Source organism: Xyrauchen texanus, chromosome 12, assembly GCF_025860055.1.
Source record: "Xyrauchen texanus isolate HMW12.3.18 chromosome 12, RBS_HiC_50CHRs, whole genome shotgun sequence".
NCBI classification, from domain to species: Eukaryota; Metazoa; Chordata; class Actinopteri; order Cypriniformes; family Catostomidae; genus Xyrauchen; species Xyrauchen texanus.
The window spans coordinates 20,618,909-20,640,856 of NC_068287.1; the positions used below are offsets into that span (position 1 = coordinate 20,618,909).

A 21,948-nucleotide genomic window follows, 5' to 3' on the forward strand; every position below is an offset into this window, starting at 1 on the left:
CAGTATTGTGGTAAAGCACATTATCATAGTATTACCATCTTATACCATATTATTGAACATAAGTCAATCATTGGCACACAATTCACAGCAATCCATTTCACAAGTGAATTTGTTAATCATTTCAAGATTTATGAGGGCTTGTTTAAGGACCCGTCAATTTCAACAACCGTCAGACATGCTTGTGTAGCGTCTAGGGTGTGTTGCGTCATAAACATACAATTTTTAGGTCACTGTGTCAACTTAAATATAGTTTAATACTTAGAACACAGCTTCACTTAGACACAAACACACAATATGGTCAGCTGACCGTAAACTGTCTATCTCTCTCTCTCTCTCTCTCTCGTCGCACCACCTTCTCCGCGGTTAGCGGTTATCCCTCTCTTAGGCTTAATTAGCCTGATAAGGGACTGTGTGTGTATAATCACGACCCGGCCCTGCCCTCCGCCCTGTCACACCTGCATAATGTGGTGACGTTTAGTTCAGATTAACGGTTCTAAATATCAAACTAAGAAACATTTAGAATTTGTTGATGTGTTTAATAGACATTATATATATATTTGAATGTTGGCAAATCAGTAGCAATATGTTTACTATGTGGTTCCTGTGGAAATGCAGTTGTATCGCAAATTCATGGACATTTGTAATTTTAAAGTGACTCGAATTAATAACTAGTAATTAAGTACTAGTTACTTGTTGCAGTGAAGCTTGTTGCCTTAATCCATAAGAACTATGCGCTTGGTGTTGCCACAACTCATTGTCTGCATGCCACCCCATAAAATTGTTTCTAGATCAGCCCTAGTCTCAGCTTCAGATGGCATGCCCACAATCTGTGTACTATCAGTCTGATGCTTATAGCACACAAAAGTGTAAATGCTTTCTCAGTCCAGTCAGACCAAATCTGATTGGCTGACATCTACCGGATTTCTGAGAGTGTAGATTGCGCTGGTCTCGGTAGAAGCACAAGTCGAGTGCACAAGGTTCCGTGTTGATACAATGAGCGCATTTGATGACTAAATAATCACAGCATTTGCCCAAGTTTGCCAGGTTAGTCAAATCAACTTTGCTCGTAACAGAAAGTAAATCGGATATCCATGAGCAGAGCTGTATATTCTGCTTTGTTTACTTAGTTATGTCTGTAATTGTAACATTGCTTTGACGAGTGGAAGAGAGGAGAGACAGGAGTAACTTTCAGACTTTTTAATAGAAGACGCTGGAGTGGAACAAATATCATACAAGTAGTCAATAAAGGAAACATGTTGGAGTGGATCAAATATCACAATTAATAACCAACTAAGTAACACTTTTAAGAACTGACCAATATAGGAACAAACTAGAGGGTATTTATAGACAAAGGTACTCACTAAAATCAGTTGGGTTAAAAATGACCCAACACATAGCCCAATGGTGGGTTGATATAGCACTGACCCATTGTTGGGTTATTTTAACCCACTGCATTGCCTAGCAAGTTTTACCCAATACATTGTGTTATAAAATAACTAATTTTTGGGGTTTTATTTTTTTGGGGGGAGCCAAGCTGGAGTCGCAGGGATGGAGGCCTGGTCCGGTGTGCAGAGGAGGGCCTGGTCCGGTGAGCAGAGGTTTGCTTGTGACATGGCATTGAGCAGTCTGGGGGTCAACTGAAACATGGCGTGGAGCAGACTGAAGCTTGGCTGTGACATGGCATGGAGCAGTCAAGGGTTTAGCTGAAACATGGCATGGAGCAGAATGCGGTTCGGCTGTGACATGGCATGGAGCAGTATGGAGCTTGGCTGTGACATGTCATGGAGCAGGCTGAGGCATGGCTGTGACATGGCATGGAGCAGGCTGAGGCATGGCTGTGACATGGCATGGAGCAGGCTGAAGCATGGCTGTGACATGGCATGGAGCAGGCTGAGGCATGGCTGTGACATGGCATGGAGCAGGCTGAAGCATGGCTGTGACATGGCCTGGAGCTGACTCAGGCATGGCAGTGACATGGCCTGGAGCTGATTCTGGCATGGTGGTGACATGGCCTAGAGCTGACTCTGGCATGGTGGTGACATGGCCTAGAGCTGACTCTGGCATGGCGGTGACATGGCCTGGAGCTATTTTTTTTATTATTCATGTTTCAAGGTTCCACTTCTGAAGTGTTTACCTCACATATGAATCCATCACATCCTTTTTTAAAAATATAGTTCATATAAAGTGAATTAACAACTTGTAATTTCAATTTCAAGCAATGCACTTCATTAACGAGGCGATCACAAAACGAGCCAGGCACCTTCTTGCAAAGGTAAAAGAACACTGCTTTTTGGCATTAAAAAGTCACAATAAAAGTGATAAATGTCAGGACATGAAAAAGGTAATAATCGTCATGAATTCAGAGGTGCAGAACTATCTGAAAAGTGGCTTGATCACCCAATGTAATGTAGATTCTGGCTGTTGTGTAATACAGGGTTCAGCAACCTATGGCACAAGTTCCAGCATTAGCACGCGGAGGGGTAATCATTGGCGAGAGAGGAGTAGACTATATTTATATAAATTCAACACCTGCATTCCAATCTACATCTTGATGTAATCCTTCCTCATGATTACGCAGTGTATTTTCATCAGCTGAATGGAAAGCTAAACACTATTAAAGTGTGATGAGACTCGCGCTGCACAAGCAAGCCATTCGCACATCACGAGCCAGCAGCACTTCTCTTTCGATTAATCGCGCGAGTAAAAGCGCCCGCTTTGCTTTGGTCAGACTGCGCGGATGACACGCTACATTCCGTGTTTAATTTGTTTCTTTTCGCTTTTTGACATGGCTCTCCATGTCAAAACGTTATAGCCAATCCCTGGTGTAATATCTTGTTGAGTCCAATTTGTGTATTATATAATTTAGTGCCTTTGCAGATATAACTTTCTAGATAAAATGTTTCATATTTCAGCTTTTAAATATTTTTATGTTAAAAAATAAAAATAAATAACCCAATGTTTTTTGGAGCGTATGATGAAGGAATGGAGAACAGGTGAAGAGGGCATGGATGACACAAGAGTCCATAGAACAGAATGGAGAATAATTCATCACCCTACCCCCCGACACCCCCTCTTTAAAAGGAAACTCCTGGTGCCCCAAAGATGGATGAGGAGGGTAGGGTGATGCAGAAGGTGAGGAAGGACCAAGGTGGACTATCAGGAAGACTGGGGGTGGCTTCAGGGCTGGGAATGGATCTGGAGGCCTGGAAAGCGAGTATAAAACAGCGCTGCACCTCTAGGGGGAGCTCTGTTAAATTCTCAATTTCCTGTTTTTGTCAATGTTGTAGTAATACCTTATTTTAGGTATGGGCGACACCACTTATTTTCTTTTCGATACGATAACAATAATATGAAGTCCAATATCATCGATACTGATACCTATATGAAATATTTTCATTTGCGATTTCTTGGGATAAAACTGGTTATTTCAAATATTACTATTATTCAAGTAATTATTATAATAATTTTTTTACATTTATGAGCCTAAACAAAAACATTTAGACTTCTGCTTTGTTTATCCTTACAAACATTAGCCATGGTTTTACTACAGTAGCCATAGTTTAACCACTGTATTTAGTTAAACCATAGTAACCACAAAATTAACCATGGTTACTACTACAATATTACTTAAGTGAAACCAAGGTTAATTTTAGTTCATTATTATTATTTATTAACAACAATTACAGAACATTATAAAAATTCTAACAACTTTTTATTTAAATAAACTTGTAACAAATGTCACACAAACACGTTATAATAAATATCAACTTTAGATATGTTTTTATTTAGTGTGAATTTACTCCAGAAGGAGTTTCTCTGTTTTTCTCTCATTACCTAAGCATGGCTCTTGTATGAACAAGTGTTAGAAGAAATAGTTCCCATTTTGCAAAAGTATTTTTCACTTAGAAGTTTATGATATATGTTCATGGTAACCAAACAATAATATACCTAGTTAAAAAACGTTAGAATCAATATTTGTGTTTGAGGATCAATATTTCTGAAACAACTTAAGTATCGGAAGTATCAATACTTTAGGATCGTCCCACCCATCTCTACCTTATTGTGCTAAGAGTGTTTGTTGAATATCGATAACCTTTCAAGTTTGAGAATACAGAACCCTAGACTTGTTAAATCTGTAAAACGTGTTGTTTTCTTGCTTGTTTGTTGGTGCTTGACTGTTGAAAATTGTTTTGTGTTGATAGTTGATCAACCTTATTTATTTTTTGTATACATTTGTGTAAATATTGTAAATATCTAATTCACCTGTTGGATGTTGTAGTTCTACTGTAAGTTCCCTTTGTACTGTTTTGTGTTAGTCAGGGAGTAATGTGTGAATGTGTGAGACACACACACTCACTCACTCACACATTCACTCTCACACAGACACACACACACTCACACTCACTCACTCACACATTCACTCTCACACAGACACACAGACACACAGACACTCACTCACCTCACACAGACACACACACACTCACTCACTCACACATTCACTCTCACACAGACACACACAGACACACACACACTCACTCACTCACACATTCACTCTCACACAGACACACAGACACACACACACTCACTCACTCACACATTCACTCTCACACAGACACACACACAGACACACACACACTCACTCACTCACACATTCACTCTCACACAGACACACACACACAGACACAGACACACAGACACGCACTCACTCACTCACACATTCACTCACACACAAACACACACACACACACACTCACTCACTCACACATTCACACAGCAAAATGAAATAAATAAATAAATAAATAATAATAATAACAATAATTCACTAATGTAAATTGTTTGCCATGTATGTGTTTACATATGCAATATATTGTACATGTTTTCTCTCTGTCTTACCAAATAGGTTTATCTTTATTAATATCAATGCGTTCATTACTAATAAGTTGTTGGAACATTCAGGGTCGTCATTCTTCCACATTTGGCTTAAAAGCACAGACCCAGAATTTGTAAAAAAATATCACAGATGTGGACATTATTGTTCTCACTGAGACCTGGTGTCGACAAGATGTGCTTACCCACTGTCCCTCAGGCTACTATGAAATAATTGTGCCCTCGGTTAAATTACTGTAAGTACAGTCCATCGCGGTCGAGACTCGGGAGGGATTTTGGTGTGGTACAGGGAGGATCTGGCCAAACACATCTCTACCATTACACTAGGAAAATTCCACTGTTGGCTAAAATTAAACAATGAAATTGGCATTGGTACCACAGACACATATCTCTGTGCCATCTACAATCCTCCAGCAGAATCCCCTTAACATGGTGCGGAATATTTGAACAACATCCACACAGAGATTAGCCGTTTCCAGGCCCAGGGAAACGTGCTGCTGTGTGGAGACTTTATTGCAAGAACTGGAACTGAACCGGATAATATTGACCCAAAGGGCAATAAACGTGTTTGGCCAGAGCCCCCTGAGCCTCACGAAAAACCTCCCAGCACGGAACAATCTCGACCATACTGATCAAGAAACTAAAACACAAAGCAAATTACAATTCTATCGTACTCTAAAATCAAAGTATGAATTGGAAGAGTATCTCCTGACTGTCACAGATACAAAGCAGAGACAGATCCTGAGCAAGTACAGGCTCAGTGATCACAGTCTCGCCATCGAGAGAGGCAGACACAGAAAAACATGGTTACCCAGAGAAGAAAGGGTGTGTGCTCACTGTAATACAGGTGAGGTTGAGACAGAGGTGCACTTTCTCCTTCACTGCCCAAAATTTCTAAATACAAGGGACATTTATATGGATAAATTAACACACAGCATAAACAAATTTATAACCATGACAGAACAAGAAAAAATGAACATAATACTTGGAGAGGGACACACAGCAGCACTGGCTGCAAGATACGTTTTAACGTGTCACAGCCCGAGAGACAGTGGGTGAATATGTGTTATGTGTCTAAATGTAATTATAGATTAAGATGTAGTTCTGCTTTGGCAATATTGTATTGTTTACATTCATGCCAATAAAGCCCCATTGAATTGAATTGAATTGAATTGAGTAAGGTTGTTTATTGTATTTTATTTCCATTTTCTTTGTTAGTTTATTCAGTTGTTGTTTTGGCCTATGCTCACCACTGAAGTTGTTGATTCCTCTGTGGTGTTTTAAATAAATAAAAAAAGAGCTTAATTTGTGTTCCAGTTTTATGTTGTGCCCTCACCCTAGATGGGGTCGTAACAATATGTTTGTACTGAAATAGATTTTCATGAAGATAAAGTCATTTTTATTTTATTTGGAAGGGTTGCCCCTTTCCTGTTAATTTGTTGTGGAATGTGAGTTGTATACTTTAATGCCAAAAAAGCAACAAACAAAAAAAAAAAGACAAATTTATAGTTGTTACAATATAGTTTGTTTAGTAATAGAATAGACACATTATAATGATCACAACATTTTATTTATTCATTTAGTTTACATCCTTAATATAAAAAGGTTATTTTTATGTACCTTACAGTTCTAATATAAGAGCAAAAGGCCTAAATAAAGTGGTCTTTATAACTGAAAAACAATTTATTATTTGGCAGCCTGTGTCAGTAGTATAGTCAGTGATAAAGTGACAGGGATCAAACTTCAATAAAAAGCTTGGAGGAGTGCTTGGAGAGAGAGTAGAAGGATGCAGGTGAGAGAGAGAGGTGAGAATGACTCTGCCCCATCGAAAATGGATGGAACGTTGTAGAGAGTGTTACTCAGGAAGGAGCTGAGGGGAGTGGTTCTGATGAAGACTTTTGGAAAGCCAGCCATGGTGTTGGAATCCGGGTTGATGATCATGTCATTAAAAAAGTAATTACTGCGGTCCAAAGCCAAGGAACCAATCTGAAACCACGTGCCACTCATTTTACACAACAGAGGACTGCCTTCATCATCCTGAGTGTGAAAGAGAGATTTTTTTTACATTTCAGTGAGAAAAATCATATTGTTACATTGATTTCCCTGCAACCATATGAAGTATACAAGCTTGAAGGTCTACCACATTACTATACAAATACCTGCTGTACGTCGAAAGGCTCTGTGCAGATGTGGAGTGAAGGATCGATTAAAGGACCACATTCTACAATGCTTGTCTGAAATTCCTGAAGAAATGGTACAGCTTAAGAGGAAAGAAAAAAAAAAAGAAGAAACAAAATGATTATTCTTGAGATGCCTTTGATTAATTTAATGCAATTTATGTTAAAAAAAAAGTATTAATATGTGGTTATTCATATCAAATCTAATTAGAGAGAGAAACACACACACGCATACTCACATGTGCCATCTCCAGAGTTCCAACCAACCACCATACATTGAGTACCAGGGCCAAAAGGTAAATTATACATGTCAACTGCTACAATGTTAATGTAATCTGAGAGTTCTGGTGAACTAGCCAGTTCGACAAGTGCCACACTGTTGCCTGCAGAAAAGTCATAAATGATATTTGCCACGCCAACAGACACCTCCAGGCTGTTGGAGCAGTCCCATGGGTCAAACCCGAGGACCACTGTCCATGCATACTGATTCATGGATCTGAAGAGTGAGGGGCAACATGTTGATTATCAGTGTACAAGTCAGAAATTGGGACACTTATTTAATTTCCAATGAGATTTTGGAAAATATTTGATTACCTTGAAAAGCAGCTAGCAGTGGTCATGACAAAGTTTGGAGAGACCAAAGTTCCCATGCATGCATTCTCACCATAAAACTTTAGACTAGCCATCCATGGCCATACATTTGTAGAACTGTCACGCTTTCTTCCACACAATATTGCTGGAGAGAAAAGAGGGTGCAAGAGGTAAAGAGAGTGTGAAAAACTTAGTAAAAGAGCACATACAGAAGAAGTTTTCGAACTCATTGGCGCTTTTTCACAAGAAAACCAGCAAGACATCAATCAAAATGTGACATATCAGGAATTAAAGGTCTTACTTCTGCAGAAGAAAGGAGAAATATTATTGAATATCCCAGTTGGTCTTCACAATACAATGACAGTGGATAGTGATTTATTTAAAGCTTTAAAAACTATGCAAAAGTCTCATATAAGTAGTTCATTCGACTCATGCAACATATTCCGGTTTTCTAAAGGCATTTGAATGATTTTGGTGAGAAACAAGCTGAAATTTAAGTCATTGAAATGAGTGAATGAGAAAAGCTCATTCACAGTGGCTCATTTATTCATGTGAGAACTTGCATTGTTTTTACTGCTAAACATTGCATAGACTACTTTGATGATACATCCTTATTTTTAAGCTTAAAAGTCAATCACTATCCACTACCATTGTATTAACAGAATGAGACATTCAGAAAATGTCTCCTTTTTTGTTCCGCAGAAGAAAGGCGTAGAGAGGGTGAGTATTATGTCAGAGTTTTGGAAAATGGAAGTATAGAGTGGAAAGATATGAGCAGAATAAATTAGTAAAGGCTACGAGTACTGAAAAAAAGAATACATGAGAGGATACTGTTAAGCAAGTGAATTTGTAGGACAATTTCAAAGGTTTATTTTATTTAGCTTGGTCAGGGTAACTAACATACCTGGTGTGCTACAGGTCACATTCTCATCCTCCTCAGGGAAGCTGGAGGTAAAACTGATGAAACCAGCCTCATTTGTTGTGGTGTACCCGCTGATCCACGACTGGTAGTTAGAAACTCTGGCATACACACCAGGGTACTGAGGCAAAGCACAACCATAACCCCAACTCACAACACCAGCCTGAATCCAAACAGAGCCCTGTTTGATGACCATTGGACCTCCAGAGTCACCCTGTATGAAGACAGAGAAATATCAAGTCATAATCACTGCCATAAAAGAATATTCCAGATTCAATACAAATTAAGCTCAATTGACAGCATTTGTGACATTGCTGTACAATCCCATTTCCAAAATAAGATTAAAGTGTATGAATTATATTTCAGCCTTTATTGTATAAAACATACTTCAATGAATGTCTAAATGAATAAGTCTAAGCCATGGACCATTGATACCTGGCATGAATCTTTTCCACCCTCCAACAGTCCAGCGCACATCATGTTGTCTGTTATCTGTGCATTTCTATAAAGGCAATCACACTGCCTGTTACCAACTACAGGCACACGCACATCCTGCAAGTTTTGAGGTGAAGGAAGGGATACTGTAACACAGAGAATGAAAACCACTCAGTCAAAATTCCAAATAACAGAGAGAAAAACAGAGATCTGTTTGAATATGGTGCTTTTGTTTATGTACAGTGATTGCTAAAGAGAATAATATACTTTTCAGATTACTGTACTGATAATTCCTGCTTTGGGGTCAATCAGTTTAATCACATTCTTAAGAAATACAATACTCACAGCAAAGGTAAAGACTACAAGTCAAAGAATGGTAGTTCTATTAAATTCAATGAAATGTGAAATGTACAAAATAATGTTTCTGGATAGCACCATCCATCATTGGTTGCTCTAATCTAGAGATCTAGTAATGTCCAGTATATGTTGCTTTTATGTTACGATTGTTACACAACTCAAAACTCGAAATCATAATATCCAGATCACATTTTCTTGCCTTTACAAATATTTGAACAATGCATTTGTTTCAGTTTAAAGTTTCCAACCACGCCTCAGCTAAAAACTGTTTGAACTATGCAATAACAGGCTTGGTTTCATGGCTTAAATGTGAAGGTGCATTTGAAAAAAATCCTTTTTATTCTCACCACTTGAACTAATGTCTCCCCAGCCTGTAACCCACATGTCAGAGCCATTATTGAATGTGCTTCCCTCTGCTGCCAGACAGACTGGTTTGATGTATGCAGTGAAATTCACAGGTGAGGAGAGTTGAAGCAGAGCCATATCATTGTCATGAGTGTATTCATCATATTGTGGATGCGTTATGACTTGAGAGACAGATCTGGACACCTCGTTTAGATTGGATTGTTCCTGACTCTCTCGGCCCAGATACACCGTAAAGGCTGAAGGATCAGGGTTACTGAAAAGAGGGATAAGAAAAACCTAATCTTCATATGAGGAGAAAGACATGTTTTACTATTGCAACGTTGGTCTTTGAATTTAAGATAATTTTGTAGGTTACCCTGGAAAGCAGTGAGCTGCTGTCAGAATCCATTCTTGGTTAATAAGGGATCCACCGCAGAAATGACCATGGACATTATGAAGACTTGCCTGCCATGGCCACGCACCATCAGGGGCATTCTGTCCCCCCACTATCCTTGTGTTGAGAGGGGCTCTACCACACACTTGCAAGGAGAAAAAAGAAAGGACTTTTTAATTGACACTCACAGAAAATGTTACAGGGTTAGTTCACCCAAATATTCAGCTTTAGTGTCCTCATTTACATTTACTTCCCCTCATAATGTGTGTGTGTGACTTTCTTTCTTCCATTAAATGCAAAAGGACTAACATCTCCTGGCAGAATGACAGAATTTTCATTTTTGGGTGAACTATAACTTTAAGATGTGTTTTTCACTTTAAGTTACTCAATGATATTATTATGAGATGAGAAATAATTTACCACTCAGTTGGCATTCACACCCTAGGAAAAAATAATTAAACAAGATGTTAAAATCAGATCCTTATCAGATTCAGTTATTCACAAGCAAAAATAATGAAATAAATAAAAAAAAAAAAGTTCTCTGTTTTGAAATACTCTGAATAGAAAATGTTTTAGCCATTTGTTAGCAGCTGATCTTCATAAATACTATTAAGAATTGAATCTTAAATTCCAAGATATGATTTGTAATGTCAATAAAATTTAAATACAATATCATATAAATTATTAGAAACAGCACTGAAGACAAAGCATCTCTCTAAAATACTTAGAAATATAATTATTTGAAATTTTCAGGATTTGAAAATGAGATATATATATATATATATATATATATATATATATATATATATATATATATATATATATATATATATATATATATATATTCATAGTATTTTTTTGTCCCACTGTGTATTTTAATACATTTTATAAATATTAGTTTTTTAGGGACTGCTCAAATTTTATTCATATTGTTACTGCATAATACTGTATGTGATAGAATATGTTGTCAATGTGATATTTAAACAGAGAAGAAAACATATCTGTTACACACTAACACTAAAATGAGAGGTAAGCACTAAATCAATCTCATAATCATGTTATATACTAATCCTTGCAGTACTGTACTTTCAGGAATTATTTAGCGGTGAGCCACATATACTATATATTTATGTATTTACTTTTTATTTATTCATAGTGGTAAGTCATTAGAAACACTTTAGAGCAGACAACATTATATAAAACTTAATGCATTTACCTTTGGTTAGGAGAGTGACCACAAAGACCAAACTCAGTTTCCTGAACATCTCGAACTTTTTGACTTCAATCCTGACATTTGGACTTATATTTGCACTATACAATATGACGCCTACACAACTCCCCATTTTCTCATTGTTGTCTGAGTCAGCACACCTAAACAATGAAAAAATAATAATTACATAATACAGTGATATTCTTTGAATTCAATGATAAAACAGAGAAACATTCATAAAGATTCTGTCACATGGGTAAACTTTTAACTCCTGACAAATGACTTCCCAGAGGCTTTAGCTTCAAACAAAGTCTGTTTAAATGCTGCTTAACTTCAAATGGGATGTTTTTGTATTTGTTTTATTTGTATTTTATGTATTTGCAAAAGGAAAAATCATTTGCATTTGTAAATCAAACGTATAGTATTTTGGCAGGCTAAATTGAAACAACAAATGTTGTACGTAATGCACTTTAGTTTGCCGAAAGCAGTGCTGTGGTGCAACTAAAGATGTATTAAATATACTTGGTTGTGCCAAAACTGAACTATTTCAAGTATACTTTAGTTCACTTTTTAGTGATTAACATTTTGTTTTTATTGATTCAACTATTAAACAATGAAAACAAATACATACAAACAGAATCAATATTTAACCCTCACAATTGCTTGCAAAATTCTTGGATTTTAACACATCCCCATAAGACATGGGTTGTGTCTCCATCTTCTGATTGATATTGCCAGTAGGGGGATGTGTCTTTATGACCAAGCCTATACAATCTAGAGGGGGTCCAATAAACTCTATGTAAAATTATTTAGAATCCTAACCCACAAGTTTAGGTCTTTCTCCCATAATCTCTTAAGAGAAGTTGAAGTTCCATCCCCCAGACTCTGAATTAGCAGGGAGTAATACACTGATGACCTTTTCCAAAAGCAGTTATCACCACTCCCAGAGTATCTGCCACTTTAGGGGGGTGTAAACTGGTCCCAAAAACAGTATAGGTGTCACAGCTGAAAATACTTACAGAACTGAGATCTGAGAATCCCAAAAAGTTTAACCAAATTTTGAAAGGATCTCAACACTACACTCTCATATAGGTCACAGCGGGTAGTAACCCCCCAATTATTATTGTTGATACATAATTTGGGGTTCAGCCATATGCTCGAGGCACCTGGGGTCACAGTGCAGGGTCAGCCATGATACAGGGCCCCTGGAGCAGATAGGTTCAAGGGCCTTGCTCAAGGGCCCAACAGTGGTGTCTCTCAGTAACCCAGAGCCTTAACCGCTGAGCAATACAACTCAAGGGAGGGGCTCTCTCAGGTAGAAGAGACCAATGAGCCAAATGTCTGAGACTGAATGCATAATAATAAAACAAAATCTTGGGTTGGCCAAGCCCATCTTTGTCAATCGGCCTATGTAACTTATTTAAATGTAATCTGGGACGTTTACCATTCCAAATGAAGGACTTCATTATGTTATCAAATTGCTTGAGATAAGAGAGGGGGGCATCTACAGGGAGAGACTGTAACAGGTAGATACATTTTGGAATACAATTCATTTTAATAACATTAACCTTCCCACTCATTAAATATAATGAAGTCCACTTGCCCACATCGCTTGAAAAACTTTTTTTAAAGGGTCAATATTAATTCTAACTAAATCAGACAAATTTGCTGAGAATAAAATGCCCAAATACATAATGCCCATTTGGGGCCACTGAAAGAGGCCTGGCTGAAAAGCCATTCCTGGGCAGTACGCTGTCAGAGCCAAAGCTTCGGATTTACACCAATCGGATTTACAGACTTTGTAACCTGAGAACATAGAAAAGATATTAAGAATTCTGTGAAGGCAAGGCATAGATCTAGAGGGGTTGGAGACGAATAATAAAATATCATCAGCATAAAGCAGAAGCTTATGCACCACACCTTCCGCCACCACCCCTGGAAAATCATCTTCCCTTCTTATCGCGGCTGCTAATGGTTCCAGGGCAAGACAGAACAATAATGGGGAAAGAGGGCAACCCTGATGGGTGCCCCTATCCAGAGTAAATTAATCCATTGTACCGCTGCTACCGGGTATCTATAAAGTAATTTAATCAATCCAATAAAAGTATTCCTGAATCCGTATATATTTCCAAAATCTTAAAAAGATAATCCCATTTTACTATATCAAACGTCTTTTCGGCATCAAGTGATAATGCAGCGACAGGAGTCTGATCATTAACCACTGATCATATGATATTGATGAAACGCCTAATGTTATCAGAAAATTTTCGGCCCCGAAAATAAAACCCACCTGATCTATATGCATAAGAGATGGCATAACTTTACACAATCGGTTTGCCAGAATTTTGGCAATATCTTAACGTCCAGCTGGATCAGGGAAATTGGTCGGTAACTTTTACACTCGCTTGGATCTTTGTCCTTTTTAAGTATCTGACTGATCCGGGCTTGTGCCACAGTTGGTGGAAGCTTTCCGTTCTTTAATAATTCTGTAAAAACTTCTAACAAAAGTGGAGTCAATTCTGTAGCATAAGATCTAAGAAATTCATCTGGCCCCTGTAGGCAAGGCCTAAATTACCTCACCAAGCAGATCATTTATCGTTAGTTTAGGGATTTCTAATGGTTCCAAAAAGTTTCTAATATCTTCATCAGTAGATGAAGATGTGGAACTAAAAAGATCAAAGATCAAGAAACTTTATTAATATCAATGGCCAAGGTAAAAATATCACCACCAGCAGATTTCACTGAGAGAATGGTAGAAAAAAATTCTCTGCTTTATATATCTAGCCAAAAGCTTCCCTGCTTTGTTCCCCAACTCAAAATATGACTGTCTTGCCCTGAATAGCCAAAACTCCACTTTCTGTGACAAAATAGTATTATATATGTATTTCAATCAGGTTAATTATCTGAGGACATTAGATGCCATTCGGTGCTTCAGCTCTACCTCTGCACTTTTAATATTCCCTTCCAAATCACCAAAATAACTTATTCCATTGACTTTATGAAAGACATCGCTTGTTGTGGGCATGTACATACTTTGCGGCCATCATTAGTATCTATTCTCAGTTTGGCCAGGAACATCAGTGCAAAAGTGATCTTCCATTGATGTAAGAGATTCTTGCATTCCTTGAATCGATCACGTTTCTCTCTTGTCGAAGTCTGGGAACAAGATAATGTTGTGGTTTTAAGAAAGCTTTCCTTTGCTCCTTGCCTCGTGTAACACAAAATCTTTATTGGATGATCTCAGAAATTTGGCCAGAATTGATCGGGGCCTGTCTCTCTCCATGGATCTCCCAGTCGTGGCTCTGTGAGCTCACACGATTTCTATCTTATGGCCTGTTACATTGAGTAGACTCGGGAGGAGCCCGTGTATGAATTTGACCATATCTCGGCCTTCTGCATTCTCAGGAATTGCAACAATTCGGATGATGTTTCGCCGATTATGATTCTCAAGGTCTTCCAACTCTTCCCAGATGCACTGCAAATTTGCCTTGGACGACATTCTTGTAACCAACAAAGGGAATTTCGCCTCCGTTGAAATAATCGATTGACGTATTACAGCAAGATCCTCCTGGTCTGCTACAACTTTCATCAACATCACAGACATGCTCGCCAGTTGTGGTTGAATTTCTCCCGCCACACCGTCCAAATTGATTCCCTGTCTGTGGCATTTTCTGGGGTATCAGTTTTTGCACGTAATTGCCTTATAATGTCTCCAGATTCCGAGGATTTTGCATTAATATATGTACTTCCAGTGCTGTATTATATATAAGTATTATAGCATAGGTATTAATGGGAAGAAGGTTGGGGGTCAAAGTCTATACTTTGTGCTTCTTAAACCACTGTTAATCAACAATGAAAACACTGAATAACTGTACATAGCCTTTTATAGTTTCCAACAGGATCACTCCTTTCTCAAAGCAACACTAATCTCACCAATGGTAACTCCTTTAAATAACCCCTTTTCATAACATAAAACAAACTTGAAACATAAACCTAGTTACTTTAAATGTTATTTAATAAAAATCCCAAACAGTCCCCAAAACCTACAGAGACCTACCTTATTAATTATGCAAATACAACAGCCAATATCAAGTCCCCAAGCAGAAACATTGCAGTCGTTACAGTTTATTCCTGGAAAGGATAAATATCCTATGTTGTTTTAACACCTGACATTTTATTAAAATATGTAAACGTACAATTGTGTACAAAGAAAAGTGAAAAATAAATGCAGATGTCATATTGGTCCTTCCAATCACTGTTCTACAAAAGCCAGAAATTAACATAAATGGATGAGGGTGCGCTGGCTAGCTACAGTAGTTGTCACTGCCATTCTGTATGGTTTGAAGTCGTGTGTAGAACAATAATGAGATGCTCCTTTATAAACTAATATATTATAAGTCCAGATGTTGACTTCTGTGATAGTTGTAGAATTACCATATGCTTATAGAACAATGTTAACAAGCAAATTAACAGTTTTACATTCTCTGTTGGTTTTGTCTTTTTTCATCATTCAAGAGGGAAATTTATCTCAATTCAAAGTAAAAAAAGATTGAAAAGACAAGCTGCGTTAGACAATGTAGGTTCTCAGAATAGACATGGTGTAATTTTAAATATACAGTATACAATATATACAGTATATTAGGAAAATATAAGTCATGTAACTAATGTTTTTTTGTGCTTGAAGAACATTATTATGATGTTTTTAACACTGCTCAAACAAGTTGTAGAATCTTAAGATGGAAACAAGCACCTAACCAGGGTGCATACTTAAAGTACACTATATTTCAACATAATACTGACATCATGTAAAATACTTCCACTAATTGCATTTGCAAAAGCGGTTTTACTTCACCACTTCATTTGTCATGATCAAAGTTTCTGTGTGCATTTAGAGCATGAAATATGTGCAATTACATGGTAATATTAATTAGTAACTAGATATGTTAATATATTTGTAGAATACTTAATGTGACGGAGCGGTACAGATTTTGGCCACACGCCAAGTTCTTTTACGTATAAGGATTGTCAACTACCCCACCTTGGGTATTTCACCCAGGGAAATATGAATACCAAAAAAATGTTTATTAGGTCACACAGATTCGATTCTCTAATATAAATGGTAGGCAGAGAATGTGGGGATCATATCAACATACAAAACTTTATTTATGCACAATTTGATTTTAAAAAGTAGTGTCACTTCTTAAAAATAGCCTCAATGTCACTATACAATAGATGATGACTCTCCGTTTCAGATAAAAAACAATAAAGAAAAATATAAATACAAAGAAACAATTTACACAAAAATAAACATTTACAGAAGAAAAGAAAATACACTACACCAACCTACAGAAGGAGCGATCACCAAAGCTAGTTATCCAAAAGCACACTTCCAAACACACCACCGTGCACTCAGATCACACAATCAAACACTTCAAAAGTGTCACAAGGCACACGTTGAAGGAGTATTGAGTTGGTGGCATCTCCAAGACTTGTGTAATTAAATTTTATCCTCTCCGGGAACCAGCACCTTATCGTGGTGGAGAGGTTTGTGTCCCCTTATGATCCTGAGGGCTGTGTTGTCTGGAGCCATGTGCTCCTGGTAGGGTCTCCCAAGGCAAAGTGGTCTCAGGTGAGGGGCCAGACTAAGAATGGTTCACAAAGACTCTATGGAAAAAAAGGAAACAGGAGGAGTTACCCTGCCCGGAGGAAGCCCGGGGCCCCCGTCTGGAGCCAGGCCCAGATGGAGGGCTCATCGGCGAGCGCCTGGTGGCCGGGCTTGTCACGGAGCCTGGCCGGGCACAGCCTGAAGAAGCGACGTGAAACCCCCCTCTACATCCCTTGGGCCCACCACCCATTGGAGAAACCGCAGGAGTCAGGTGTGCTGCCATATGGGTGGCAGTGAAGGCCGTGGGCCTCGACGGACCAGACCCGGGCAGCAAAGGCTAGCTCTGGGGACGTGGAATGTCACCTCACTTGGGGGAAGGAGCCGGAACTGGTGTGGGAGGTGGAGCGTTACCAGTTGGATCTGGTGGGGCTTAAATCGACACACAGTTTTGGCTCTGGATCCGTACTCCTGGATAGGGGATGGACTCTATTCTTCTCTGGAGTTTCCCAGGGTGTGAGGCGACGGGCGGGTGTGAGGATACTCACGAGCTCCCGGCTGAGTGCCACTACTTTGGAGTTTACCCCGGTGGATGAGAGGGTCGCTTCCCTACGCCTACAGGTTGTGGGGGGGAAAACTCTGGCTGTTGTCTGTGCATATGCACCGAACAGCAGTTCAGAGTATTCGGCCTCCTTGGAGACCCTGAATGGAGTCCTGAATAGTGCCCCAGTAGGGGACTCCATAGTGATGCTGGGTGACTTCAACGCACACGTGGGAAATGACAGGGACACCTGGAAAGGCGTGATTGGGAGGAACGGCCTCCCGATCTGATCTCAAGTGGATGTTTGTTATTAGACTTCTGTGCTAGTCATGGATTATCTATAACAAACACCATGTTCGAACATAAGGATGCTCATAAGTGTACGTGGTACCAGAGCACCCTAGGCCGAAGGACGATGATCGATTTTGTAATCGTGTCATCGGATCTGAGGCCATATGTTTTGGAAACTCGGGTGACGAGAGGGGCAGAGCTGTCAACCGATCACCATCTGGTGGTGAGTTGGGTCATGGGGTGGGGAAATACTCTGGACAGACCTGGGAAGCCCAAGTTTTCAGGCATCCCTGCGGAGGTTGGGGACATTGAACCGGAGTGGGCAATGTTCAAAGCTTCCACTGCCGAAGCCGTGGTGGAGAGCTGCGGCATCAAGGTTTTAGGTGCCGCAAGGGGTGGTAACCCTCGAACACCGTGGTGGACACTGGTGGTCAGGGAAGCCGTCCAACTGAAGAAAGAGGCCTTCCGGGATTTGTTGTCCCGGAGGTCTCCGGAGGCAGTTGGAAGGTACTGACAGGCCCGAAGGGCTGCGGCCTAGGCCGTGAGGGATGCAAAGCAGTGGGTGTGGGAAAGGTTCGGAGAAGCCATGGAGAAGGACTTTCGGTCCGCACCAAAGTGCTTCTGGAAAACCGTCCCTTAGGAGGGGGAAACGGGGAACCATCCAAGCTGTATACAGCAAAGATGGGACGCTGTTGACCTCAACCGAGGAGGTTATTGGGTGGTGGAAGGAACACTGTGGCAGCGGGGGCGTGGTCAAGCGCCCGTCCGGGAGAGAAAAGCGGTAAGGGTGCTCACACCTGAGCTAAATGATGACTAACACCTGTCTCTGATTGCAGTAACATGAGGAGAGCGGCATAAAAAGGGCAGGAGCGACGGAGCACAGGATGGAAAAAGAAGCAAAGACTGTCTCTGCAGACCCTTTAAAGAAAAGATTAAAAAGGACTTACCCTTTAAGTTGACGCTGGTTTCCTTGTCTTGTGTTACATTGGTGCAGAAACCCGGGACCATTTTTTTCTTTATGATGGAACAAGGTCGCCCCATAGAGTCCTCCCAGCTGGCGGAAATCCTCCAGTCCCTCGCTAATCTCCATCAAGGCCACCAACAATCCCTGCTTGAGCTCCGGCAGGATCAAGATCGGCGGTTCTTCGAGATCATGCGGGCTCAGGCAGAGGACCGACTCGCTATCCGGAGCCTCCTCAGCCAGGAGGCTGCGTCAGCCCCAGCCGCGACCCCGGACACCCACGCTACGCTGCCCCCGCCCATGTTACAGAAGATGGGGGTGGCAGATGATCCTGAGGCCTTCCTCGACCTGTTTGAGAGGACGGCTGAAATCTGGGGCTGGCCGCCCGAACAGTGGGCAGCCCGTCTAATTCCTCTCCTGTCCGGGAAGCACAGCTCGCGGCACAACAACTGCCAGCGACGAACCTCCTGGCTTACTCTGACCTGAAGAGGGCCATTCTGCAGCGGGTTGGTCGGAGCCCGAAGAGAATCGCCAGCTCTTCCGAAGCATGAAGCTGGAGAAGTCCGACCGCCCGTTTGCGTTTGTTCAACGGCTCCGGGACGCTTGTCGGTGGTGGCTGCTCGTGGGGACCGCGACGTCGAGGGAGTCATCGATCAGGTGGTACTGGAGCAATTTACGCAAAGACTGCCCAGGAGAACGGGCGGAATGGGTCCAGTGCCACCGCCCGGCGCCGCTGGAGGCAGCTGTTCAGCTCGCGGAGGACCACCTGGCGGCGATGCCGAGGGCAGATGAGCCCTCCCCCTTCTCTCTCTCCCTTCCCCTGTGTCTTCCCCTGTCCCCCCGTTCCCTCTCGCTCTGCTCTCTCCCCAGGGCCCGTTCCTGCCCCCGCAGGCGTGGAGGATACATCAGGCCAACTTCCCGGCCGTGGGAGAACCCGCCTAACCCTTCCCCGTCCTTCAGCCGCTCTCCTCCTCAGGTGGTGGCGCCCGCCAGCACGGGTGCGGCCGTGGCGCCTGGGCCGGTCTGTTGGAGGTGCGGAGACCGGACCACTTCCGGGATCAGTGTCCGCTGATGGAGGTGGGGACGGTGGTGCGGGTCTCCGATGTCCCGCAGGCTGCCCCGGTCGGGCTGGAGCGCATCGGGTCCCGTAAGGATCCAGGGGGTACATACCAAGCATTGATGGATACCGGCTGTAATCAGACCACCATCCACCAACGCTTGGTTCAACCCGGGCTTTGGGCACAGCTAAACGGGTGAGGGTGAGGTGTGTGCATGGGGATATTCACAAGTACCCCATGGTGACTTTAGCAATCAAATTCGGGAGAAAAACATAGTGTGGAGGCAGCGGTTAGTTCCGCCTCACCCATCCGCTAATCTTGGGTACTGATTGGCCGAATTTTAGAAATGTATTAGAGGGAGTTTGTGCGGATGGGTCCTGCATGAAAGTGAAGAGGTGTGTGATGTGCGATGCTTTGGCAGGGAGGCGGAGCCGGGCCGCCCTCGGCTGCTCCGACTGACGAGGGAAGGGGCGAGGGGTCACCCCTCCTCTCAGGGAGTTCCCTGAGGGGACTTCCCTTGGAGCAGTCATGGGATGAAACCCTTAAGCACGCCTTTGACCAAGTGAGAGTAATCGATGGTCAACAACTCCGGCCGGTGTCGCCATTTCATATCCGTATTTTTCGCTTATTAAAGATCGGTTATATAGAGTGACGCAGGACGCTCAAACAAAGGAGGAAGTGACACAATTGTTGATCCCACGGAGCCGCCGGAAATGGTTTTCCAGGCGCTCACTATAATCCTATGGCCGGTCACCTAGGGGAACGGAAAACACTTTTCCGCCTAATAGCCCGCTTCTATTGGCCGGGCATTGGCGGCGACGTCCCGCAGGTGGTGTGCGGCGTGCGCGAATGTCAGCTGGTAAACCCACCGCCACCCCAAAAGCGCCTTTGCGCTCCTTCCGTTGATCGAGGTTCCCTTCGAGAGAATTGGAATGGACCTCGTCGGGCCATTAGAACGGACGCCACGCGGACATCGCTTTGTGTTAGTCCTGGTGGATTACGCAACGCGATATCCGGAAGCAGTGCCTCTGAGCAACATCTCAGCATGCAGTGTTGCCGGGCACTCTTCAAGATAATCTCCCGGTGGGGTTCCGAAAGAAATCCTCACCGACCAAGGCACTACGCTTATGTCACGAACACTTCGCGAACTTTACGAATTATTGAGCGTTAAGTCGATTCAGCACTAGCGTGTACCATCCGCAGACGGATGGGCTGGTGGAACGATTTAATAAAACACTCAAAAATATAATTCAGTAAATTGCGTACGAAGACGCTTAGGAATTGGGATAAGTGGCTGGACCCCTGTTATTCGCGAGTACGAGACGTCCCGCAAGCCTCCACGGGATTTTCCCCATTTGAGCTGCTGTACGGACGACGCCCACGCTGGGTCCTCGACGCCATCCGTGAAACTTGGGAGGAGGGACCTTCTAGTGCCAAAAATGAAATTCAATACGTTCTTGATCTTCGAGCAAAACTCCACACACTGGGGCAATTAACACAGGAGAATTTGCTCCAGGCTCAAGAACGCCAACGCCGGCTGTATGACAGGGGTGCTCAGCTACGGGAATTTGCACCGGAGATAAAGTGCTTGTATTACTCCCAACATCGAGCTCTAAATTACTCGCCAAGTGGCAAGGACCCTTTGAGGTCACACGACGCAGTAGGGGACCTCGATTATGAAGTTAAACGTACCGATAGAGGGGCGCGCGTCAAATATATCACCTCAACCTCCTGAAATTGTGGAGGGAAGAGGCGGCCTCTGTGACGTTGGCAGCGGTAGTTCCGAGAGGGCGGAGCTCGGACCGGAGGTAAACAAAGCCTGCGATCCTAACACCCCGGTTCCTTGTGGAGACCACCTCTCACCATGCCAACTCGCAGAGGTTTCCGAACTACAAAAGGAGTTTGCAGACGTGTTCTCTCCTCTACCGGGCCGTACAGACATCATACAACACCACATCGAGACCGAGCCGGGCGTAGTGGTACGCTGTCGCCCTTATCGCTTGCCCGAGCATAAAAAGAAAATAGTTCGGAAGAATTGGACGCGATGCTGGACATGGGAGTAATAGAAGAATCTCACAGCGATTGGTCCAGCCCGGTCGCCCTTGTTCCCAAGAGCGACGGGTCTGTACGCTTCTGTGTGGATTATAGAAAAGTCAATCGCGGTGTCTAAATTTGACGCG

General features: G+C 41.9%; 1 protein-coding gene across 1 annotated transcript; it reads right to left on the reverse strand.

Moving 5' to 3' along the window:
- Nucleotides 1-6,421: 6,421 nt before the first annotated feature.
- On the reverse strand, nucleotides 6,422-11,401 carry LOC127652511 (polyserase-2-like). Its single transcript, XM_052138676.1, has 10 exons — nucleotides 11,322-11,401; nucleotides 10,526-10,546; nucleotides 10,088-10,250; nucleotides 9,714-9,985; nucleotides 9,010-9,155; nucleotides 8,560-8,788; nucleotides 7,659-7,800; nucleotides 7,304-7,560; nucleotides 7,047-7,147; nucleotides 6,422-6,924 (listed from the first exon to the last, which is right to left on the reverse strand). Exons 1-10 carry the CDS (start codon nucleotides 11,368-11,370, stop codon nucleotides 6,631-6,633), a joined length of 1,674 nt encoding a protein of 557 aa, XP_051994636.1. The 5' UTR covers nucleotides 11,371-11,401; the 3' UTR covers nucleotides 6,422-6,630.
- Between the last annotated feature and the right edge of the window lie 10,547 nt (nucleotides 11,402-21,948).